General features: G+C 37.1%; 1 protein-coding gene across 15 annotated transcripts in view; it reads right to left on the bottom strand.

Annotated features, from left to right (window-relative positions):
• Window positions 1-26,830, bottom strand: part of CADPS2 (calcium dependent secretion activator 2) — a 535,106-nt gene that overhangs the window by 282,814 nt on the left and 225,462 nt on the right. For all 15 annotated transcript variants that reach the window (XM_053218157.1, XM_053218160.1, XM_053218152.1 and 12 more), the window contains exon 6: window positions 23,956-24,077. In XM_053218157.1, the coding sequence (XP_053074132.1) occupies window positions 23,956-24,077 (122 nt within the window). The remainder of the gene's footprint in view (window positions 1-23,955; window positions 24,078-26,830) is intronic.

Raw genomic sequence — 26,830 nt, 5'->3', positions numbered from 1 at the left:
GAAGATCTCCAGACAGAAGGATATGCCATCCAGAACCAATCGGGTGAACTAAAAAGTGGATTCTGTCCTTTGCAGAATTGCTTTCAGCAACAGCCTTCTGAATCCGAAAGCAATTTTTCTTTGTATTCTATCACAAGGGTTGGCCCGCCGTGAAAGTTTCTTTCAGAAGAAACAACACCACACACAATATGAATTACTCACATATTAACGTAATGCAGAATAAATTGTTATCTGTCTCCTATCTAATAAAAGAGAGTGATTATATTCCACTGGGAAGCTCTTGCTCATCCACACCATATGGATAAATATTTCTACATCAGATGAATTATCCTCCTTGTAATATATCTTAATTTACATAAGTGGTGCTATAAAACTGAAAAATTTTGATCAATTTATAAGAATAGGACATTTGAGTAGTACATCTTTGGATTGGTTTTAAGAAAAGAATGATTGTAAAATGGATGTACACTTTGAGTCCAGGCCATCACAGCTACATGATGGCAAGAAAGCAAACAACAGAAAATAGCTAAGTAAAGGAATTAGCCTCTTTGTGAACAGAAAGAGCAGCCCCATGGAGTCAAAGCAACAAAGCCAAGCTCAGCTTGGTGTAAACAAGCTTTGTCTTTTTAAAGATCCCACCAACTGAGGGAAAACAGCCAAAGGTCACTGGCGAGGTTGGGGACCTTCTCTGAAAAACTAAGCCATGAAACATTCAGATAGGCCCAAGAAAATATTAATGATGAAATTTTCATGTAATCAACCAATCTGTCTGATTATGGGAGAAACAGGGTCCATCTGTCAGTAAGTCTCATCACAAAAGTGACTAATCGCATTAAGTCCACAAACCTGTTCTGAGCCTTCCAGAAATAGTTGTGCAATTTTAATGAGTTTGCCACAGAATTCAAGTCCCTGAGTCTAAGCCATTTATAACTCTAGTCCCATTATAAGTAGGATGTGTGCTTAAGGGAGGAGCTCCGCATAAATATGTAAATCTACCAAAATCTAGCTATGGCATGAATTTGTTTGGAGCTGAATTAAAAAAAAAAAAATGTATATCTGTTTTGGTCCTACATACCCCGGGTCCCGTTTACTAAAAGAACAAACAGGCCTCCCTCTTAGCAGATAGTTCCACAGCCTTCTCTGGGAACCCAGCATTGTAGAGCAAACAGGAGAATGGGGTGACCTGAAACACTGGCCCCTATGTAAAATAAGTAATCAGATGCAAACATTTCCAATTTTTAAAGGGAAGCTACAGGAAAAGTTGTCTAGTGTTGACATGAATGTTGACCTTCAGCTACTGATTTTATTTTAAGAAAAACACAGGATGCTACTTTAGGAACACAGTTTTTAAATGTGGAACATGATAGGTTAAGTTTTTATATCCCGAAGATTATATTTGTTATACATTAATTCATGTTTTTCCTAGACATTTACCCTATTTAAATGTGAAGCAATACAGGGTATGAAAATAAGAAAAATGCAGACGACTTTGTCTCTATCTCTTGGCAGAGCTATGTAAAATTTGTGTTTTTTTTTCACATGCAAATATTAAAATTTTTAAAGATTCTTATGAGAATTTGCCAAATTCAATATGATCCAAATGTTGCCATCTGCCAGCAAAGCTATATTATGGCAAAAAGAGGAAAATTAAACATTAGAACACAGCGAAAAGCTCAAAAACTTTGCTCCAGGTAAAATTTTGCTATTTTATAAAAGCCAAAAGATATCAAATCTTTGCCAACCAAATCCATCTTGCATTTGATATAATAAGGAAATCTGAGCCAAGGTAACAAAAGCATTACTTGTCTAAAAATTGACTAATGATTCACTTTTATTTCTTTTGCCAAATTTACCATCACTATGGCTTCTTTGGTGGTCTCTTAAGTCAATGAAATCTTTTCTGAGAAAAAAGAAATTTAAAAATAGGCTTGTTTCCCAAACTTTCAAAACTCTCTTTAAATAATGTGATGCCATTACCTGTCCAGCAGTATTTCTAGAGCCTACAGGTTTAATTTGGAAGCTATGGAAGATGTAGAAGTGTAAAAAATTAAAACTCACCAATATGCCCCCCCCACCATTAAATTTACAGAAGACATATTCTTTTCTTAAAACAAAACTTAAGAAAAAACAAAGTCATATATTCCAGTAATAGGGTTCCTATATTTAAAAAGTTCTTCAAATTTCATAGAGTAGGAACAACTACCATGAATAATGAGTCTTACTCTGCCAAAGTTCCCTGATAATTGTCAGTATGTTAGACGATGTATTTAATGTGTCCCCCCCTTCCTTCTAAACAAGCTTCAAAATTGTGATTTTTTAAAAAAATTACATAAATTTAAAAATAACTTATTATTCTTCATAAATTAGTAATGAAAAAAATCTTAAAATAGGAAAGTCACCGTCTTGATACATTAATAAAAGTGCTTTGGTAGGGGAAGAAAAGGTCACTTCCATGGTTGGAGCAGAAATTTCCTCAACTAAATTGTGCAACCTATGGATAGACTATGTGGGATACAGAGAAGACTCAAAATCAGAAGCAAAAGAGGAGACATTACAACTGATGACACATAAATAAAATCATGTAAAAGACTACTACAAACAATTAATGCCAACAAACTGAACAGCCTAGAGGAAATGTGTAAGTTCTTAGAAACATACAATACTGATTCATGAAGAAATAAAATATCTGTTCACACCTATAATAAGGAGATTGAATGAGTAATAAAAAACCTGCCAACAAAGAAAAGCCCAGGATCAGATGGCTTCACCGGTAAATCACACCACAATTTAAAAAAAGAATTACCAATCACTTCTCAAACTCTTCCAAAAAACTGAAGAGAACATTGTCAAACTCATTTTAAAAAGCTAGCATTATCCAGATACCAAAGCCAGACAAAGACCATTAAGAAAAACTGCAGGCCAGTATCTTTGACATATATAGATACAAAAGTCCTCCACAAAATACTGGCAAAATATAACCAACAAGGCCATTAAAAGGATCATACACCATGACCTAGTGAGTTTATTCCTGGGATGCAAAAAAAATGGTTCAGCATCTACAAATTAATGGGACACACCATAGTGAGAGAAGAATAAAAACCATATAATCATAACCACTGATGCAGAAAAAAGCATTTGACAAAATTCAACACCCTTCATGATAAAAATCTCTGAAAAAATTAGGTATAAAAGGAATTTAACTCAGTATAATATAGGCCATATACAATAAGTCCACAGCTAACATCATATGCCATGGTGAAAACCAGAAAACCTTTCTTCTAAGATCAGAAACAAGGCAAGGGTACTCCACTCTTAGCACTTTATTCAATATAGTACTGGAAGTCCTAGCCAGAGCAATTAATAAAAAAAAAAAAATACAGAATTTCAAAAGCATACAAATTGGAACAGAAGAAATAAAATCATCTGTTTGCAGCTATTACTTTGTATGTAGAAAACACTAAAGATTCTACAACACAACTGTTAAAACTGCAAAACAAATTTAATAAATTTTCAGGATACGGGACACCTGGGTGGCTCAGTTGGTTAAGCATCCAACTTAGGCTCAGGTCATGATCTCATGGTTTGTGGGTTCAACCCCACCCCCCCATCAGGCTCTGAGCTGGAGCCTGCTTCGGATTCTGTGTCTCTCTCTTTCTCTGCCCCTTCCCCATTTGTACTCTGTCTCTCTCTCAAAAATAAATAACATTTAAAAATTTTTTTTAAATAAAAATAAATTTGCAGGATACAAAATCAATGTACAAAAATCAATTGCACTCCTATACACTAACAATGAGTAATCCACAGAAGAAATTAGGAAAACAATCCCATTTACAGTGGCATCAAAAAGAATATTTAGGAATAAACTAAGATGGTAACCTCTAGAATGAAAATTATATGAAATTGATGAAAGAACTTAATAAGTAAATAAATGGAAAGATACCCCATGTTCAATGGATTGGAAGATTTAATATTATTCAACTGTTCATACTACCCAAAGTGATGTATAAACTGAATATAATCCCTATCAAAATTCCACAGCATTTATAAAAAATAAAAAAAATCCTAAAAATCAAATGGAATCACTACACACCTTGAATATTCAAAGCAATTTTTTAATGAAATTTATTGTCAAATTGGTTTCCATATAACACCCAGTGCTCGTCCCAAAAGATGCCCTCTTCAATGCCCATCACCTACCCTCCCCTCCCTCCCACACCCCATCAACCCTCAGTTTGTTCTCAGTTTGTTGTTTTTTTTTAAATTTTTTTTTTTTAACGTTTATTCATTTTAGACACAGAGAGAGACAGACCATGAATGGGGGAAGGTCAGAGAGAGAGGGAGACACAGAAACTGAAACAGGCTCCAGGTTCTGAGCTTTCAGCACAGAGCCCGATGCGGGGCTCGAACTCACGGACTGCGAGATCATGACCTGAGCCGAAGTCGGTCGCCCAACCGACTGAGCCACCCAGGCGCCCCTGTTCTGTTTTTAAGAGTCTCTTATGTCAAAGCAATCTTAAGAAAGAAAAAAGTTTAGGTATCACATTTCTTGATTTCAAATTACAAAGCTAAAGTAATTACATCAATAGGATACTGGCCTAAAAACATAGAGATCAATGAAACAGAACAGGGAGCCTGGACATACCGACACATCTACAATCAAATAATCTTTCACAAGAGTCCCAAGAACACACAATGGGAAAAAAAAGGTAATCTCTTTAACAAATAGGGCTGGGAAAACAGAACAGCTGCATGTAAAACAATCAAATTAGACCCTTACCTTACACCATATACAAAAATCAACTCAAAATAAATTAATGATTTAAATGTAAGATCTGAATCCTTAAAACTTCTAGAAGAAAACAGTAACATTTCGGGACATTGGTCTAAGTAATGATTTCTTGGATATGATGCTAAAAAAGCACAAGCCACAAAGCAAAAATAGCAAAGTGAAAGTATATCAGACAAAGCTCTGTACAGCCAAGGAAACAATCAACACAGTGAAAAGGCAACCTATGAAATGGGAGAAAATATTTGCCAGCCTTATATCCGATATTAATAATTTTGGTTAATATCCAAAGCATACAGAGAGAACAACTCAATAGCAAACACAAAAAAAAGCCAATTAGAAAATGGGAAAAGGACTTAAACAGACATATCTCTAAGCAAGATCCACAAATGACCAAAGGTACATGAAAAGTAATAATCAGGGAAATCAGTAATAATCAGGGAAACGCGAGGCAAAACTGCAGTGAGAGATCACGCACAGCTGTTAGGATGGCTATTAATCTAAAAAACAGGGAAGTGCTGGTGAGCATATGGAGAAACGGAAACCCTCAAAGCGCCATTGGTGGAAATACAAAATGGTACATTCAGTATGGACAACAGTATGGAGGTTCATCAAAAACTTAAAAAAAAAAAATAGAATACCATACCATCCTACTTCTGGGTATATACCTAAAAGAATTTTAAATCAGGATCTCAAAGAGATACCAGTACTCCCATGCTTGTTGCATCATTATTCCCCATAGTTAAGCTATGGAACAACCTCGATGCGTTATCAATGGATGAATGGATAAAGAAAATGTGGAAAATTATTCCACCTGGAAAAAAGAATGAAATCGTGCCACATGTGACAACAGGGATGAACCTCAAGGGCATTATACTAGGTAAAACTAGATAGTCACAAAAGGACAAAAAAAAAAAAAAAAGCATGATTCCACTTACAGGAGCTATCGAAAATAGTCAAACTCCTGGAATCAGCAGTAAGGTGGTTGCCAGGGACTGCGGGGGAAGGGGACTTGAGGAGGTGCTGTTCAAGAAGTAAAAGGTTTCAGTTCTAGGAGATGAACAAATTCTAGAGATCTAGTGAAAAACATTTTGCCCACAGTAAACAATACTATATTTTACACTTAAAAATTTAAGAAAGGAGATCCTATGTTGTGTCCTTACCACAATAACAAATTTCACCTGCAAATAATGTCCATTGTCATCCTATTACAACTACCGCAATTGTATTTCATAGTCACTTAACTGAAAAATTATTTATATAGTAATGCATATATACATAAATGTACACAATATAGATACTACTCCAAAATGAGTATTTTTGTCTAGGAAGGCATATATATAAGGATTCATCAGAATGAATATAAAAGTTTAAATACATTATAATATGTTGTATTAACATTTCACTGTATTTAAAAGTAAAAAAAAAAAAAAAAGTGCTTTAATAAAGAAAAGACCACGCTGAGATCAATCCAGGTGCAAACCTTCCCAATGTTCAAGTGGTCTTGGAGCAGTCCTCAGATTTCCTGGACAGAGGAAAGCCAAAGGAAGCACCGTGCTCTCACGTGCAGAGGCCTCGCAGAGCATGGCACTCCTGACTCCTACTTACCTTGCATCTCAGTCACCGAGGCCCTTTAAACACTCTAACTTACAGAAACAACCTCCCGTATTCCCTTCTTAACCTGAGGGCCCACAAAGGATTCCAAGATATTTTTACAAATTGTTTCAGATTTCCCTATAGCTGATACTATCCCAGTTAATAAAGGGTTGCATTGAATTTAGGATTATCCTTTCTTTGGCTGATCCACACATCAATTGTAGTGGGAGCCCCCAGCTGCATTTCAATTCCACAGCTGCAATACAAGTCACAGTTGAGTGCCCCGCACATAATGTATTAACACGGTGCCAACATGGAAGACATGGCTGCAAAGTTACTGTCAACAGTTGCAGAATGCTCTGATGCACAGTGCTAGCAATCCTTTGACAGCTGCATTTTACCAGAGAAGATATAAATCTTCAATGACATCAACTGAGAAACAAAACCAGTGCTGATAGTAAATATCTGACAACCAAAGAATGCGGTCCCTTCGTAACTGACACCAGGCCATTATTCATATTGAAAACTGCCTACATTTGATTGAAAGTAACTCTCAAATCTTGAAAAGATGGTTATGGGGTTCTTACCAAATAAATATTACATGACAATAAAAAACACCAACCGAAAATCTCAGGCAGGACGGACTCCGGAGACACAAGCAAATTTCACTTCATCAAATAAATTTCTTTCATATTGTCAGAAGCACTCAATCCTTCATCAAGTGTGAGCCCCCTCCTGCTAATTCTCTGGACTTTCAAACAGGATGCTAAGAGAGCACATACACGTTTTAAAGAAAGAAACATCAACAACTCCAGTGACAAGCACATGAAACAAAGGGTCAAAGAAAAAAATAGTATATGGGGAGAGGTAAAAGCAGAAGAACATGACTGAGTGTTCCCACCTGCATTATCTCAATTCACAATGCTTGATACAAGCATATTACCCCCATTTCACCAATCAGAACACACAATGAAAGAGATTTCACTAGCCATGATAACATGGCTCATCTGTGACAAATCTGGAGATTTGTATTCTGGTCTCATTCTTTTCCTTAAAGCCATGTTGCCCTGATAAACGTCCACTATAATCACTGTGAAATTAACATTTTAAAAGTCTCGAAATCTGATTTAAAAACTCTACTTCCTGTTTAAAATATTTATTTTTGAGAGAGAGGGAGACAGCGTGTGAGAGGGGGAGAGGTAGAGAGAGAAGGGAACAAGATGCAAAGTAGGTTCTGCACTGACAGCAGTAAGCCTGACACGGGGCCCGAATCGACGAACCGTGAAATCATGACCTGAACTAAAGTCGGACGCTCAACTGACCGAGCCACCCAGGCACCCCTAAAACGTCTACCTCCTTAACTCTTACTTCCAATATAGGCCTTTCTATTTTTAATTATTATAATTCCCAGTCATTTCTGAAAATATGAACTTATTTACCACTTCACATTAAATATTATCCAATTAGGTTTCCTAAAATGTCTTCTCTACTTACTGATATCACCATTCTTTTTTTTTTAAGTTTATTTTCAGACAGAGAAAAAGAGAGAGAGTGACTATGAGTGGGGGAGCGGCAGAGAGAGAGGGACAGAGAGAATCCCAAACAGGCTCTGCACAGTCAGTGCAAAGCCAGATGTGGGCCTCGATCCCACGAACCATGAGATCATGACCTGAGCCAAAATGAAGAGTTAGAAGCTCACTGACTGAGCAGCCCAGGCGCCCCTCATCATCATTCTTCTTCATCCACTGATTGTTCTAAGGGTCCTGGCAAATCGTTTGCAGGTGCTCCTCCTCCCCCCAGCTCCTCACAGCAGTCTTCGAAGTAGTGTCCCAAGGGAAGAGTAGTCCTATGTTGTACCACTAGACAGCGCTCTGGTCTGGGTGAAGATCTGTACCAGCAGCAGTGCGGGTGGGCCCCAGGGGTATCTCCTAGACCGCCAAGCAGAATTCTCGATATAAGGACAGCAGAGACTAAGAACAAAGACATTCTTTCGACTGTATAAGTTTGCATCTAAAACACAACAACGTCTTCTGACCTAGGACTTAGTCTGGCTCTAATACAGGGCACACTGTAAAGAAGCAGCCTTCACGTTTTCTCTCCCGTAATTCCTAAAAGAATTTTAAAAAAGTATACACCCATTTTCAATTTCATATCTAGAAATTTGAAATATACATTTAAAGGGCTGCAAAGGGTCTAATTCCTGGCACTGTAAACGTTGCCATTTAACAAAAATGTGATGTCATTCTTAAGTGGATTCAATGGAATCTATCATAGCAAGATAAGCCTACCACCACCCATTTTAAAAACATCTGCACACCTCTTTAATAGAATTGCAACATTTCATTTTACTTCAAGATCCCACTTTGATTCCCTTTATCCCCTCACAAATTTAGAATTTTATTCTACTGTAATATATTTTAACACTTGAACATGCTTTACTGAGGATCCTAATTATCTGTGCTAAATTATATATAATTTTTATTTTCTTTGATAAGGTCCTCTGTAAAGGCAGTATATATATTAATATGTATAATGGTGTGTCTATAAAGATACCTATTTATATAAAAATATATAGATTTATCTTCTTTAGAAACATACCTCAATATAAAAGCCATAGATGACATGCCCATGGCTAACTTCACACTCAACAGTGAAAAAACACAAAGCTTTTCCTCTAAGATCACAAACAAGGCAAGGGTACCCACTCTTTCCACTTACATTCAACAGAATATAGGAAGTCTAAGAGAGAGACCTAAGCCAGAAAGGAAGAAGTAAAATGGTCTCTGTAGAAAACATGATCTTACATATAGAAAGCCCTAAAGACTCCACCCCCTCCCCAAAACCTGTTCAAAGTAATGAATAAATTCAGGATATAGAAATTACCATACAAAAATCACTTGCATTTCCACATGCTAACAACAAACTCTGCATAAAGGGCATTAAAAAAAAAAAAACAATCCCACTTACAACAGCGAGTACAATATGTGAGAATAAATTTAACTGAAAAGGTGAACGATCTGAACACTGAAAACTCTAAGATGCTAATGAAAAGAACTGCAAAAAACACAAAGCTATCCCATGTTTGTTAATTGGAATAGTATTGTTAAAATGTCTATTCTACCCAAAGTGATCTATAGAGTTCAATGCAATCCCCATCAAATTTCCCATGGCATTTTTCAAAGAAGTGGAAATAAATCCTAAAATTAGTTTGGAATCACAAAAACCCTTGAATAGCTAACACAATCTTGAGAAAGAAGAACTAAACTGGAGGCATCACACTTCCTGATTTCAAATAATATTACAAAGCTATAGGGGCACCTGGGTGGCTCAGTCGGTTAAGCGTCCGACTTCAGCTCAGGTCACGATCTCGCGGTCCGTGAGCTCGAGCCCCGCGTCGGGCTCTGGGCTGATGGCTCAGAGCCTGGAGCCTGCTTCCGATTCTGTGTCTCCCTCTCTCTCTCTGCCCCTCCCCCATTCATGCTCTGTCTCTCTCTGTCCCAAAAATAAATAAACGTTAAAAAAAAATTAAAAAAAATATTACAAAGCTATAGTCATCAAAACAATATAGTATGGTCATGAAAGAAGAAACAGATCAAGGGAGCAGAATAGAGAGCCCAGAAATAAATCCATGCACATGCGTTCAACTGATTTTTATCAAAGGTACCAAGAACATACAATGGGAGAGAATGGTCTCTTCAATAAATGGTGCTGGGAAAACTGGATATCCGTGTTCATATACAAAAAATAAACTCAAAATGGATTAAAGACTTAAACATAATCTCTGAGACCACAGAACTCCTGAAAGAAAATGAAGAAGAAAAGCATCCTGTTTTAGCAAGGAATTTTTGGACTACACCAAAAACACAGTCAACAAAAGCAAAAATCAAACTAAAAACTTTCTGCACAGCAAATAACAAACAAAAAGAGAAAGAAACTTTTGGAATATTTGCAAAGTATACATCTAATAAAGGATTAATCTAGAATATATAAGGAATTCCTACAACTCAGTAACAAAACTCAGATACCTATTAATGGGTAAAGGACCTGAACATTTTTTCAATGAAAACCTATAAACGGCCAATAGGTATATGAAAAGATGCTAAATATCACTCATCATTAGGGAAATGCGAATCAAAACCACAATGAGATATTACCTCACATCTACTAGGATGGCTATTATCAGAAGGTCAAAGATAACAAGTATTGATGAAGATGTGAAGAACATTTGCATTTTGGTGAGAACATAAACTGGTACAACTGTTTTATGGAAAACAGTGTGGAGATGCCTCAAAAAATTAAAAATAGAACTACCACATGATCCATCAATTGCACTTCTGAGTATATACCCAAAGGAAATAAAATCATTCTTTTTAAAGTTTATTTCTTTTTTTTTGGGGGGGGGGGTGGTGCAGGTAGAAACAGAATCCCAAGCAGGCTCTGCACAGTCAGCGTGGAGCCCTATGCAGGGCTCACACTCATGAACCAAGAGATCATGACTTGAGCCAAAATCAAGAGTCAGATGCCTAACCAACTGAGCCACTCAGGCACCCCCAAATCACTTTAAGTTTGTTTATTTTGAGAGAGAGTGGGCACGCACAAGCAGAGGAGAGGCAGAGAGAGAGGATCTCAACCAGGCTCCACACTGTCAGTTCAGAGCCCAACACGGGACTCAAACCCACCAATTGTGAGATCCTGACCTGAGCCAAAATCAAGAACTGGATGCTTAACAGACTGAGCCACCCAGATGCCCCTAAAAACCACTATTTTGAAGAGAGATCTGCACGCCTATGTTCACTCCAGTGTTCTTCAGAGTAACCAAGATATGGAAACAACCTAAGTGCTCATCAATAGCTGAATGGCTGAAGAAAACACGGTATATGCATACAATGGGGTATCATGCAGCCTTAAAAAAGAGAGAAGTCCTGTCACTTGCAACAACATGTATGAACCTAGAGTGTAGTTTGCTAACTGAAATAAGCCATACACAGAAAAACAAATATTGCATGATCTCTTATACACAGAATCTAAAAAAAAAAAAAAAAGTCAAACTCATAGTAATAGCACAAGAATGGTGGTTATCAGAAACTGTAGGGTGGAAGAAATGGGGAGATATTAATCAAAGGGTACAATGTGTCATATATAAGTTCTCAAGAACTAATCACAATATGGTGACTACAGTTTATAATGTACCGTATACTCGATATCTGCTAAGAGTAAGTAGATCTCAAATGATCTCATCACACATATAAAAGGTAACTATGGGATGTGAAATATGTTAATTAGTTTGATTATGATAATCATTTCATAACACATACCAAAACATCATGTTGTACACCTTAAATAGTTATTTGTCAAAAACCAAGTCAAGAATTAAACCAGGAAATAAAATTCCTTCTGAATTTAATTTTTATTACAATTACTAAATAGTATTCAAATGATCCAATATATGACAAGTGATTAATACGAAAAATATATTTTTTGATATATATCTCTTAATGAAATTGATAGTGTTTTTCCCCAATTAGTTGATGAATCTATCTAACCTATCTAAAGCAGTGGCCATTACTTAATTTAGATTGAGTTCAGTATCAATTTCAATTGATCCGCTTCCAGGTTTTTGTTTTCCTATTGTAGGCACTAAAAATAATTAGATAGACTTTATTATGGCAATTTCCATCAATTTGCTTATTTTTTATTTAAATGTCACCAACTACAGTGATTGATAAGCAAAAACTATTTTTCAATCATTTAGCAGTTCAAAATAAACCCTTCATCTTTGTTGAAAACAAAGAAATACAAGCCTCGTAATCTACAGAAGGACTTATGACATCATTTGTCAATCACTTTCTCAAAACTAATCATAAATTTCCCTTTCGAACGGTGACCTAGAGGTTTTTCCACTCTAGGACAAAAATGACGGTAAGACTCAAGTTGGTCGAGAGATGTGCCTTTCCTTTGTAAAAGTCAAAGAAGAGAGCCAAGTTCCAGAAAGAACTTGCATAAAGCAGGCTATTTTCTAGAAAGAAGAGCTTTAGGAGTGAGTACGTGTGAACTAAGGAATCATATATTGATTTCATTAAAATCATACTTGTGCCTCCACATTCCTGTAGAAGTAGTCTCGTTTGCCCAGAGGGTCCCCCATCTCAGGATAGCAAGGGTAGCAAGAGTCGGAAGTGTCCTTAATTCCAGTCACCAGTAAGTACAAGCAAAAGCGCTGCTCTTTAAAATATGTTTTCCAAGGAATTTCTAGAAAAATGGGAGCTTGGGATGGGAGAACAAGGGCTGGATATGCTGATCACAAGCAGGTACTAGCTCAGATGTCATACCGGGAAACCTACCGGGAGACTCTATTTTTCATATTCTGAAGGGTAAACATTCAGATTACTGAGCACTATTTGGCCATATTACTGCGGCTGGTGCTAAACAGAAACCAGGAGGTTTATGATATAGCCCCTGTCTTTCAAGAAGCTTCTACATCATGGGAGTCATCTGCAAAGGAAATTAAATGTAAGCAGGAAGAAGCTATGTGGGGGATATTATTAAGCTCAGGGGGAAGAGAAAGATGGCAGCTACATGATGCATCATTCTAGGAAAGAATAATGCGATGTCACAAGTTGCTGGCAGCATGGGCGTCTCCAATGAACTACCCTAGAGAAAAGTTAGGTGTGGACGTAGGCCATGACAGAAGCCATTTGCTAGAAGAGAGGACTACAAGAGCACCATACACAAAAACGATGTTCCCTTTTCACCTTTTCCCCTCCTCCCAACCTCAATCCTATTCAAAAGTGGTAGAAAAAGTATATGGGCAGGCAAAACAAGAATAGTGAAAAGAACTACAGTATATTCCTCCCTCCTACAGCTTTCTGGAGGAGCTGGAAGAAAAGGAACAAGTTTTGAAATGGCATAAGTTTTGACTGAAACCTGAAAATTCTAATACCCAAACATGGTATTTAATACCTAACAACAACAAGAGCTATGCTTTCTGCCAAGATTTCTTCAAAGGATATGAAGGGAGATTCTAGTGTGTGTCTGAGAGTAATACTGGGATAAAAATTAAGTTGTTTGCTACTCACTCTCTGCCAAATTTAGCCCATCTGATACAGTGGTTACATAAATTGAATGGAATAATAATGAAAACAACTACAAAAGGTTGCTCTGAAAAAAAAAAAAGTCACGGATTGTAAAAGGAAGTAATTTACAAGTTGTAAATCCATCACAGAGATGTTGATAATCATAATTATATAAACTTTCTCCCAAGCTCTCTCATGGCCATTTTCCACTTTAACTCATAGGGCCTCTTGAGCCAGCATCTGGAACCTGAATCCATCATGTTTTCCCTTTAATGCAGATGTCACTCGTTACAAGGATTGCCAAATCAGCTTCCTTTACTTCCAAATAAATTCTCAATGAATGTAATTCCTGTATTTGGCCAATGTTGGTCTCTTTAGGCTTCATTTTGTTCTGTACCAGTCGCATCAGCTCAGAGAAATGTTACTTCTGGTGAATTTATTTATGTAAGCTGAAGAAAGCTCATGTTTTTCAAGATGGAAATGAGAAAAGATGGGACTCACGCCATTCTAGTGTTTACCTTTAGGTTCATTAAAAACAGGCAAACTTTTTGACAGATCACATATCAATTTAGTATATTTGATCTCTGCTCTGCAAGAGTAGCAGGCTAATGAATTATATTTCAAAACCCTGACATTCCTAAATTAAGATGTAAACTACTGTTTTTAAAAAGCCTGGTTAGCTTCTTTTAGTTTCTATGCAGTCTGTACTTAATCTCTCACACACTTGTCCCAACCCCTTGATACAGATAAGTCTTCCATTTGTGGCTCTATTCCTTCCATAGTTTGACAGATTGTTACAATTCTGGTTCAGAATGTAGAGTTTCCAGAAATGAGTACTGGAGCCTAGATTTCTCATCATTTTCATGAGGTAGAAGAAAGTTTTGTCCTCATATCCATAAATATATTTCTCTAATAATGCACCTCATTAGTTTTTTTTTTAATTGCTCCTTACCTTTGTATTATTTTCAGAGGGTTGGGAGCAGAGACCAATTAACTCTCAAATACCTTTAATAAAAGATATAGAGGTACCTTTAAAAACACTACGGCATAAAAGAGATACAGAAAGTATGGCAAAAACAAAACCACCCCTCCTCCCCCCCCCCCCACAAAACCAGTGCTGCTTCCCTCTATATCTTTTTTATTGTGGTAAAAACATGGAGCATGAGATTTGTCTTTTAAGTGCTTAAGTGTACAGTCCAGTATTGTTAACCGTAAGTCCAATATTAGACAGTAGGTCTCATACAATTATTCATGTTGCATAACTGAAACTTTGTATGTCTTAAAGAACAACTCCCCATTTCCCCCTCCTCCCAGTTCCTGGTTTATGTTTTTAACATATTTTTAAAGTTTATTTACTTTGAGGGGCATGGGGAGAGAATCACAAGCAGGCTCCATGCTGGCAGTGCAGAGCCCTATGCGGGGCTTGATCTCACAAATTGACATCATGAGCCAAAATCAAGCTGGAAGCTTAACTGGTGGAACCACCCAGGTACTTCTGGTTTGTTTCTAACAACTAATTTCCTTGCTTTAATTTTTCTGGTACCAAGATTTATCTTCACCCTCCACGGAAAATTATCAGCTTTTGTGTCTTAGGCAAAGATGGTCATTATTTATAGGCACAGTGTTACCGAGAGACTGGTGAGGACAACACAACCGACCCCTTCCCCTTTCAGTCTATCATTCTTACCCTCTCTTTCCTTTGCGGGGGGGGGGGGGTCATGAAGGGTATGGGCTAAAACTCAAATCACCAAGTGTCTGGAAATGGTAAAAAGCTACACAAGGGTAGCAACAGTGTTTATGGACCTCTATTCATAGAGAACAAAACCTTTCCTGGTTGAGAGACTATGAAAATCCATAAACAGTTTCTTTCATAACTGAAATACAGTTCACATACATTCTCTTCCCTCCATTATAAAATAAAAACTTTAACTCACTACTACTCTTTGTAAATCAAACTTGTCTCTAAACACACTTTTATGAGATCTCAGATTCTATTTTCTAAGTTATGCACCAACCTCACACACTGTTTCCGCCTAATTGCTGGCAGGAAATGTGAACTACAGGAATGAAATAGGCAATGACTAGAAATCTTGATTAAGTTTACTGGAAATGTGGACTAAATAAGGCACTTTAATTAGTATCAGACAAAAGAATGAATTGATATCCAATACAGCAGAAACTGTTAAAGCAATAAAACATAGAAAACGTGTCTGAGGCATGATTCGCTATAATGATGGAGGAGATGAATCTCTTTCCTGTTGTGCAAGGTGAGTTCAAGACAGAAGTTACCACACTGCTGAAAAGCCGCAGTTGGCCAGCTACAGAAGACACATCTTTAAGGTAATCTGCCCCTGGGATACATGATAAATATAAATCATTTAATTCAATTTATAAGTTAACTACGTGTTCATGAGGAAAGAGAAAAGCAGCATTTTAGCCAAATTTCCTTGCGGTCAGAGTAATAAAAAAGAGTACTGGAGGATTATTGTAATATTTTCTAACTTCTAAGCATTTTAATTCACTTGAATTGTCCACTTACATGTTTCCTATTATCAGAATCTCGTTATGAATACATCATAAATTAAATGAGAAACACCTGGGGAGCCTGGTGTTGGCTCAGGCACCAGGCTGGCTCAGGCTCTTGGTTGGCTCAGACTTGGCTCAGGTCATGATCTTGCAGTTTGTGAGTTCGAGCCTCATGTTGGGTTCTGTGCTGACAGCTCAGAGCCTGGAGCCTGCTTTGGATTCTGTGTCTCCCTCCCTCTCTCTCTCTCTCTCTCTCTCTCTCTCTCTCTCTCTCTCTCTGCCCCTCCCCTGTTCACACGCACTCACTCGCACATGTGCTCTCTCTCAAAAATAAACATTAAAAAAGTTTTTTTTTAATGAGAAACACCTCATGAAAACCTATTTGTGAAAAAAGTTGTTAAAATAACTTTACTGATATAAAAGATAATTTATTTGATTGAATATTTGAGTATCAAATAAATTTTATAGAAATTATGCTACATGAAAAGGCCAGATATAAAAGACTACATACTGCATGATTTCATTTATATGCAATGTCTAGAAAAAAGAAAATTATAGCGCTGGAGGTAGATGAGTGGCTTCCTGGAACTGGCATTTGGAAAACTAAATATGGGCATGAGGGACTTTTCGAAGTGATGGATTTTAAAACTGAACTGAGAGTGGCACCAGCTGGTAGTGGTACAAGCACATAAATTTACTAAAAATCATCTACATGACAATGGAATAATTTTATGCTATGTGAAGTTTAGCTCAACAAAACTTTTTAAAAAGATTCTGTAAAAAGAAATAACATGGTATTCAGATTCTTAGGGCATCTGCACTCCCTCAAGATTACATGGATTACTACTGTCATAGGGCTTATGTCCCCACCCCCACTTCTCATGTTGAGGCACTAATCCTCAGTATGATGGTGTTTGGAGTTTGGGCCTCTGGGAGGTAACCGAGTTTGAATAAGGTCATGGAGGTGATGATCGTTCTCTCCACTATGTGAGGGTACAGGCAGAACTCAGCCATTTGTAAACCAGGAAGAGAGCCCTCAGCAAGAACCCCGCCTTGCTGGTGCCCTGATCTCGGACTTCTAGTTCCAGAATTGTGAGAAATAAAGGTTTGCTGTTTAAACCACGGATTCTACAGTATTTTCATTCTAGCAGCCCAACTGGAGAAGTGTGGTGCTGCTGTAACAAACAAATACTTAAATATGTGGAAGCAGCTTTGGATCAAGGCTGGAAGAATTCTGAGGTGCATGCTGGAAGAAGCCAGTATTACAATGAAGAACTTCCTAAAGGAAGTTCTGGTGAAGACTCAAAGCAACGAGAACTACAGAGGAAGCTTCTGTCTTCTTGGAGAATATATAACAAACAGAATGTTGGCAGAAAATATGGATGGTAAAAGCAATTTTGATGAGGTCTCAGTGGAAATGAGGAACAGGTTATTGGAAACCACAAGAAAGACGATCTTCATTACCAGAGGCAAAAACCTGGCTGAAGTGCGTTCATGTTCTAGTCTTTTGTGAAATGTAGAACCTTCCAGGCAGTGAACCTGGAGGTTTACCTGGGGAAATGTCTAAGCCGAGCGCTGATGAGCAGCTTGGTTCCTCCTGACCGCTTGCAGTAAAAAGCAACAGTGATCAATGGATTAGAGACAGAATTATTCTGCAAAAAGGTACCAGATCATAAAGAGTTTAAAGATTCTCAACCTGTTCATAAATAAAAATTAAAAGCAGGTACAGAAGAGAACACTAAAGGTGTGGTATACTAACCATTTGATAAGGAGGTAAGTATAGGTATGAACCCTGAACCTCGTCAACCATCCCAGCAGGAACACCACTAAACTAAAGAAGATGGAAAGAAATGAAGGAAGGCTGTTGAACTCCTCAGCCCCTACACAGATGGACCATAGATTCATCTATGAACACATTCTAGTCTTCAAAGCAAGGGAGGAATGACTCCAGAAGTACTCAGAGATTATTAGGGCTGCCAATCCCAGCACAGGCCTTGAGTGCAACAAGCCTGTGGGGCAGGGCAGGTCGGGGGGGGGGGGCGGCACACAAAGGGCTATCCCCACCCTTGGTTTCAAAGGGTAAGACCTCTTCCCAGCAGGACCTTATGGATGGGGCCATCACTTTGGTTTCAATAGGCCAGATGGCAGGCACCAGAAGCTGCAGGGGCAAAACACCCATCACACAGGCGTGAGCACTGCCTAAGTGGTTCTACAAGGCAAAACATAGAATGAAAGAAGAGTATTCTTGAGCCTTAAGGACTAAAGGAGTTTGTTTTGCTAGCTTTTAGATTTACTTGGGGCTTGTACTCACCCCTCTATTCCTGATTTCCCCATTTTTGAACGGGAAGATAGATTCTGTGCCTCTCCCACCACTGTTCTTGGGAAGCATATGACTTACTTGAATGTTTCACAGGTTCACAGCTGGAGGAATTTTGTCTCAGAATGAATCATAATTTGAGTTTCACTCATATCTGATTTAGATGATATTTAGATGAGACTTTGGACTTTATGCTTCAGGACTGACGCTGGAATTAGTTAAATCCTTTGGGGCTGTCAGGATGGAATTAATGTATTTTGCAGGTGAAGATATGAATTTTGAGAGGCCGTAGGTGAAATGTGAAGGATTGAATGTGCACACCCAAAGTTCATATGCTTAAGCTCTAATCCCTAATGTGACAGTGTCTTAAGGTGGGGCCCTTGGGAGATAACTGGATTTGGAGGAGGTCATGAGGGACCCCCATGACGGAAATGGTACAGCTGTAAGAGGATAAAGAGATCAAAGAGCTCACTGTCTACTCTGTGATGATCTGGCAAGAAAGTGGCCTTCTGTTACCCAGAAAGAGGGCCCTCACTAAGAACCATGACCATGCCAGCACCTTGATCTTACACTTCCAGCATCCAAAACTGTGACAAATAATGTCTGGTGTTTAAGCCACCCAGTATACGGCATTTCTGCTACAGTAGCCTGAACTAAGACACACAGATTAAATAAACTAAAATAGCTGACATGAAAGAGCTTCCAACCAGTGAGTGGTGACATACTGTTGTGTTTCCAATGGGTTGAGAGTGACTTCAATTCCCTCAGTCGCTGGTGGGTGGGGGGGCAGGACAGCATCTGAGGCTTGTATCTTCTTGCAGCTAAGAAACTACTTCCACAATTTATCATACAAATAACACATGTCCCTGGCTCAAGGCTCCTTGATGAATGAAAATGAAGAAAACATATGGACATTTACGGCATGCTGATAAAGCAGTGCAAAGAAGGAAATTTATAGCTCTAAATGCCTAAATCAAGAAAGAAGACCTCAAAAACCTAACTTTCCACTTTAAGACACTATAAAAAGAGCCAACTAAACCTAAAAGAAAAAGGAGAAGGGAATAATGAAGATTATAATGGAAATTAATGCAAAAAAAAAAGTATCAGTAAAGCAAAAGGTGGGTTTTTAAACATCAGAAAACATAAATTTTTAGCTAGATGGAGTAAGAAAAAGATAGGAGATTCCAATTACTAGAATCAGAAATGAAAGAGGGAATACTTTATGGAAATAAAAAAACATTATATAACATTATAAACATTATACTTTATGGAAAAATATAAATTAACTGTATGCCAGTAAATTAGATAACTTGAATGAAAATGGCCAAATTACTGGAAACATCCCAAATACCAAAAGTGACAAGGAACAGAGGATCTGAATGGATCTATAACAAATAAAAAGACTGAATTAGTAGAGAATTATCCATAAAGAACAGCCCAGCCCCAGACAGCTTCACTTGTAAATCCTACCAAACACTTAAAGAATACCAATTCTTCATACCTTTCCAAAAAAATTCAACAAAAATACAAACAAAGAAATGAAACCAGAGACCACCTCCAAACTCATTCTATGAGGACAATATAAAATCAGATAAAGAATTCACAAAAAAGGGTATTAGTAGACCACTCTTTCTTACATAGATGCAAAAATCCTTGACAAAACACCGGAGAAGTGAATCCAGTAACAAATAAAAAGAATTATACATCATGAGCAAGTGCAAATTATGCCAGGAATGCAAGGCTGGTTTGACACCTGAAAATTAAAGAATGTAATACACCATAACAACAGGATAAAAAGCAAAAATCCCTTATGATCATCTCAACAGATGCAGAGAAATTGTTTGACAAAACCCAACACCTTTTAACGATGAAAACACTTAACAAGCTATAAATAGAAAGGAACTTCCACAAGTTGGTTAATAGGCATCTACAAAAACCCCAGAGCTAGCATTGTACTTGGTGAAAGATAGAGGCTTTCCTACGAAAATCAGGAAGAATGCAAGGAGTTATACTCCTGCCAATTCTATCCAACACTGCACTGAAGGAGAGAGGGTAATTAGGTAAATAAATAGCATCCAGATCAGGTAGAAATACAATTATCACTACTTGCAAATGACATGATTTAAAAAAAAATTTTTTTAACGTTTATTTTTGAGACCGAGAGAGACACAGAATGAATGGGGTAGGGTCAGAGAGAGAGGGAGACACAGGATCTGAAACAGGCTCCAGGCTCTGAGCCATCAGCACAGAGCCTGATGCAGGGCTTGAACTCATGAACCGCGAGATCATGACCTGAGCCGAAGTCGGATGCTTAACCGACTGAGTCACCCAGGCACCCCATGACATGATTTTATATAAAGGAAAATCTAATAAACCCAACAAAAAAACCATTAGAATAAAGTACAGCAAGGGTGCAGCATAGAAGATTAACATCTAAAAAAAAATCAATTGTCTTTATATACTTAAATAATCCAAAAACAATTTCCTTTATAATAGGGTCAAAAATAATCAATTAAACCAAAGCAGTTTAAAACTTAAACTTTGGAAACTATAAACTATTGTTAAAAGAAACAAAAGATCTAAATAACTAGAAAGACATTCCACGTTCATGAACAGGAAGACTCAACACTGTTAAGATTGCAACACTCTCCAAATGGACCAGATTCTACACAATCTCTGTCAGAATCTCAGCTAGAGATACCTGCAAAATCTTTGCAGAAAATGACAAATTCATCCTAAAGGTCATATGGAAATACAGAATAGACAAAATAATCTCAAAAAAGAACATTACTGGATGCTTAAAACATCATACAAGGCAAAACCAAACAAAAACCCACTTCATACAAGGCAATGGTAATCAAAATAATGTGGTACTAGCATTAAGTACATCAACGAAATACAACTGAGATTCCCAAAATAAACCCATGTATCTATCTACGGTAAAGTGATTTTCAAAAAGGTACCAAGAACACTTAATAAGAATAGTTTCTTCAGCTGAAGAATTGGACAACTGAATTGTCAAATGAAACAAGTTGAACCCTTATATCATATTGTGAACAAAACTCAACTGAAAATACATCAATGACCTAAATGTCAAAGGAAAAACTATGAAAGTCTCAGGAGAAAACGTGGGGTAAGTCTCTGACTTTGGACACCAGATTCTTGGGTATGACACCAAAAGCACAAACAAGCATCAACAACAAAATAAACTGAATGATAGCAAAAGACAATATCAAGGAAATAAAAATACAAATCCACATAATGGGAGAAAACATTTGCAATCATATATATAAGGATTTAACATTTAGAATATACCAGTAGCTCTTACAACTGAAAAGATAAACAGCCCAGTTAAAAAAGGAGCAAAAGACTTGAATAGACTTTCCTCTAAAGAAAATCAACAAACAGCTAATCAACAAATGAAAATATGCTCACAACTCATTAGGAGGGAAGGGTAAATGAAAGCAACATGAGATACCACTTTACCCCCACTAGAAGGACTGTGTGTGTATGTGACAAATAATAAATACTAGTGAGAATGTGAAGCGACTGAAACACATATACATTGCTGGTGGGAAAATAAAATGGTGCAATCACTGTGGGAAGCAGCTTAGTGGACCCTCAAAAATCTAAACACACAATTACTCTATAATCCAGCAATTCCACTCCTATGAATACACCTAAAACATTTGAAAACAGGAACTCAAACAGGTATTTGTACAACTTTAGTTATAGCATTATTCAGAGTTGCCAAAAGGTGGAAACAACCCTAGCGTCAAAAATCTAGATGAAACAAAATGTGTTTACTTTAGACTATTATTTAGCCATAAAAAGGAATGAAGTTCTGACACACGCTGCAAGATGAAAGAACCTTGAAAACGTTATGTTAAGGGAAAGAAGCCAGTCACAAAAGAGCACCTATTATATGATCCTATTTATATAAAATGCCTGGAATTGGCAAATCTAGAGAGAAAGAAAGTCACTTAGTTGCTCAGGACAGGGTAATCTAAGTTTGTTAGGAAAAGGGTATAGGGTTTCTTTTTGACGTGATGAGTATGTTCTAAAATTGCTGATGGTTGCATAATTCTGTGAATATACTAACATAGCTGTCCTTGAAAACAGAAAACAAACTTCTCCCTTGACTCCATATGCCTGGCCAAAACTGGCCCCAATCGACTTCCTTCTATCTCCACAGCCTTCTTTTAGGTTTAGAAAAATCTCTTAAAAGAGTTGTTTACCCTCATTATTTTCACCTCATTGTCACAACTTAATGTAACTCAACTCTACTTGCCTGCAAGAGTAAATACTACGACCTTAAATATTTGCTGTGACTAAGTTATAAAAATAAGTGCAAGCAACTGAACTAGTAAGTTCTGACAATCTACCAGGTACTAGAAGATCAAATAGGACAAGATATCTTCCCCTTTCTCAAGGGAAAACAATACCAAATGAACAGATGAGAAACACATCGGTCTAAAAATTAAAATGAGCCAGAAGATATCTGCTTCATATTGGGTTATCTAAAAGATCTTCCCAGCAAGTGAAGTTTGTGTTAAGATTCTTAGTATCAAGGACCCAGCCGTACAAAGGTAAGAAAGCAGGCAGGCAGAGGGAAAAAGCAAGTGCAATGGTAACAGGCTGAGATGTTGAAGGAACTGCATGAAGTCCAGTAATTGACCAGGGAAACCGAGGGTCAAGGTGAGGTTCCAGAGGTAATGAGGGGCGGGCTAGGGGCAGACCTGTATGGCTTTTTGTAAGGCAGGGTGAAAAGCTGCAACTTGCTTCTTCCTCCATCTCCTAATACTCTGTGCACATCTGTCCTGTTACATGTCAACTTGTGTCTCTACCTTAAACTGTGCCTGCCCTACAGAGAACGAAAGGTTTTATTTACCACTATCTAACCAGTGCCTAGCCAGGATCTGAACTGATGTCTCCTGTATGATTAGTCCCATCATCATGCTGTGATAAGACAAAAATCCTAAATCCTGAGGAAGGAAAAAACAATTCTTTTCTATAGGCAGTGTACAAATGAAAGCCAGGCAATTTTCACTCAAATTCCTCAGACTAGCCTGGTTATTTCTACCAGAGACTGTGATGTTTCCCAAGTTTCAGTCAGTTAAAAAGAACATCTTCCAAACTTAATTAAACTCATTTCCACAATCTGAAACATAAAACTGCCAGCAGAAAACAGGTTTAGCTTCTCTGATTACTGTATGGTTGTCATTAACTGCCTCTCTACCTCAAGCCTATTCCCTAAGTATTCTAAGACATTGTGCCAAATCGTAGCTACCTCAACATAAGTGTTGTCATCTATGGAAATGGAAAAGCTATTAAGTTACAATTCTAGAAACTGAAATAGGATCAAGCACTACCTTCTAAATAACATATAATGCAGGTTTTCCTTTTAAATGACTTACCGACATTTAATTGCCTAATAATTAGCTTCTCATTTGCATGTTAGATTTTCTGTCCGTACTACACAGGGATTCTGCTACAGTTCTATTTACAGCATCCTTATCTAGAAAGGCATACAATAATTCTAGCACAGTTCAGACAAGCCTGGCCAAATAACGGTTTCAGAGTATAAAACCACACAATGCTGCAAATAAACAAACCGGGTTTCTTTGGAAGGGGAGAATTTTTTTTTTTAAGTGCCTTACTGTGGCCTTGAGGCTTCAGCCTGGTCTGTCTGCAGTTTTTCTCCTCCTTCCACTTCCATTGTACAATAAACAATTCGATTGGGAGCAACAGACTTCAAACCTTGAACTTCCACGATGACAATCTAAAGATAAAAAAAATTTAAATGATACATCAAGTTGGCAGCCTTTAGCAATATACAGAGATAGCAGCATTGACTACAATTAGAATGACCAATTGAATAAATTATCTGGTAACACCAATGGTATTTTTTCTTCCTTAGAATCCACCTGTATTCATGAAAGGTAAAGTAAATAACATTCTGAAGAATGTTCAATATTTCTGAATGTTCAATATTCTGAAGAATGTTCAAGATTTCTTCAATACTGGAGTTGAAGAATATTGAAGAAATTGAATAAATTTTGAAGAAATTGAAGAAATATTGGATATTGAAGAAATCTCTCCTGCCAGCTATTACAGTAAGGTTAAATTCTCTAAATATAAGCCCTACTGAATTAATAAGTGAGGTATACACTCAGATCCTTAAAAAACGATGGCAAGTCTGCATCAGGTAAAGCAGAATGACCAATGAAATTTCAGTGAATGTGCTAAAACATGTACAGGTTGAGTTCCACATAAAGTGGTATACGATTTATGAGTGTACACATCATCATAATACCAATTCACTGTTATGAATATATGACATCAGAATTTTCTATATTCACTTATTTTAGATGACTACTACTATTTATAGAAGAATATGCATTATAGCAGATGTATGTATTATGAAATATGGAAAATTTAACTTGCCAATGAACATCTTTCTACTAACTTCACAAGGAAAAAAAAGGACTTCTTCATCCACTAAAAGTATGTGCTAATTTAAGGCAGTTTACTGGAAAAGGGTAGAAGGTGATATTATTTTATGCATCTATAAGTCCTGGAAAAAAGGGAAACAATTTTTTTTCAAGTGAGCCTTTTATACTCATATAAAAGGCTACTGATTTTAAAACACTGTAACCTAATGTTTTCACTGGGTATACACATAAAATATGATTATTGAATATTACATGCTATAGCTTTTTCAACCAAAACTTGCAACCCAAAAGTTTCCTCAGTTCTCAAATTGCATAAAATATATTCAATGGCATTTTCATAATATACATTCATGTCTTTACTGATCTCGTGTTGTATTTGTACAAACAAGATAAACAGCATTCATGCCAAGTAGCTACCAAAATATCCACTAAAAAATCATATATTGATCACTTAATGCATTATTAAATCATTACCCCTTTCATGAATTGTGATATGAATCTGGAGGCAAAAGGTCTCAAAGAAGCCATCTTAAAAAAACTATTTTTCCTTTCACTCTCCAGCACAACAGAAGGATTATGTTCATAAATACAAATGCCAAATTTGTTTTTCACAAAAAAATAGGAAACTAATCACTAAAAAAGGTCAAACTCTGAACCATTTTCCTCCTCAATCAAGACTTTTGTCATTTTATTGCAATGAAATGCATACCAAGTCACGAATAAAAATAAGGACTTAACTGAAAACAGACTAAGAACTAATAGATAACAGAATTATCTTTCACAGCTTCCCTAATACATTCAAGGAAGTTGAAGTAAAGCACTTCATCTTATTGATGGAAAGTAAGCAAAAGAAGGTATATATTCTTAATAAATCAGCTTCATTGTTAATCATTTTGAAACTCGTTAGAACTAAGCAGAAACTAAAACAAATGAGATCTGTAACCCTATCGATCAAAAGCCAACTCCACATGGACTTACTACCATGACCCTAATGACTTCTTTTTTTGGTCATTTGTAAACTTTTTTTTTTTCTTTTTTTAAGTTTATTTGAGAGGGAGCTCGAGCAGGAGAGAGCAGAGACAGAGGGAAAGAGAGAATTCCAAGCAGGCTCCTCACTGTCAGAATAGAGCCTGATGGAGGGGCTCATACTCACTAACTGTGAGATCATGATCTGAGCTAAAACACTTAAACGACTGAGCCACCCAAGTGCCCTGACCCCAATGACTTCTAAATAAAATTTTTGGAAGATCACTTAAAATATAGGAAGCAACAGAATCATGTACACATGATAAATCTAGAAATGTTTTAGTTCCTATTTGGGAATAGGTTTATTTGCACTGCATCTCTTTCTACAGTGTGTTTAATAGTCAAAGTTCAAAAAAGAAGAAAGGAAGCATATGCTTAACACTATTTCTGTCACCTCTACTACAAGCTACTGTAAACAGGACCTCCTGAAGCATACAACTCAGGAAACTGTTTTCTGCTCTGCAAAACAATACTCCCATCTGTGCTGGGAAGGTTTTATTCTGCAGAATTGCCACTCTCAAAAGAAGGAACTTCTGTTTGGAATCCATACATATACACAAAACAACACAATTCTGCAGATCTGGTTTCCAAAAGGAGAAAAAAAAAAATACAGCTAGTCTCAATCATTAATGATAAAGACAGCTCAGAATCCCAAAAACCATCAACTAACCTAATTTTAGGTAACGGTTTCTACCAATTCCCTGCAAGACTTGACAATGCAACTACAGAAAATAAAACTAGTCTAAATTTCATCTTCTCTTCCCCAATCTCTCTGTGACTGATATGATAAAGATAAAATATACAGAGTTATTCTAGAAGCAAAAAGAAGGGAGGCACGTACAAAATATAAAGCTTGGTAACATGCTTCTGAATTGTCCAGAGTTCTGTGGCATCAGGGTGTGGGCAGGTTTGAGAAAACAAAGCTGAGCAGTATATGGGGACCACATATACCAGAGAAAGAAGTCACAGGGTCTGCAAGCCTAAAACCAGTGAAAACCAACTGTTCTCATGCCAGCGAAAACCATTCCTCTTCTCTTACGACATGCAGACTCAA

The sequence above is a fragment of the Acinonyx jubatus genome, chromosome A2 (genome assembly GCF_027475565.1).
Source record: "Acinonyx jubatus isolate Ajub_Pintada_27869175 chromosome A2, VMU_Ajub_asm_v1.0, whole genome shotgun sequence".
NCBI lineage: Eukaryota > Metazoa > Chordata > Mammalia > Carnivora > Felidae > Acinonyx > Acinonyx jubatus.
Note: the sequence above shows the minus strand (reverse complement) of the source record. Positions and strands in the feature narration are given on the sequence as shown.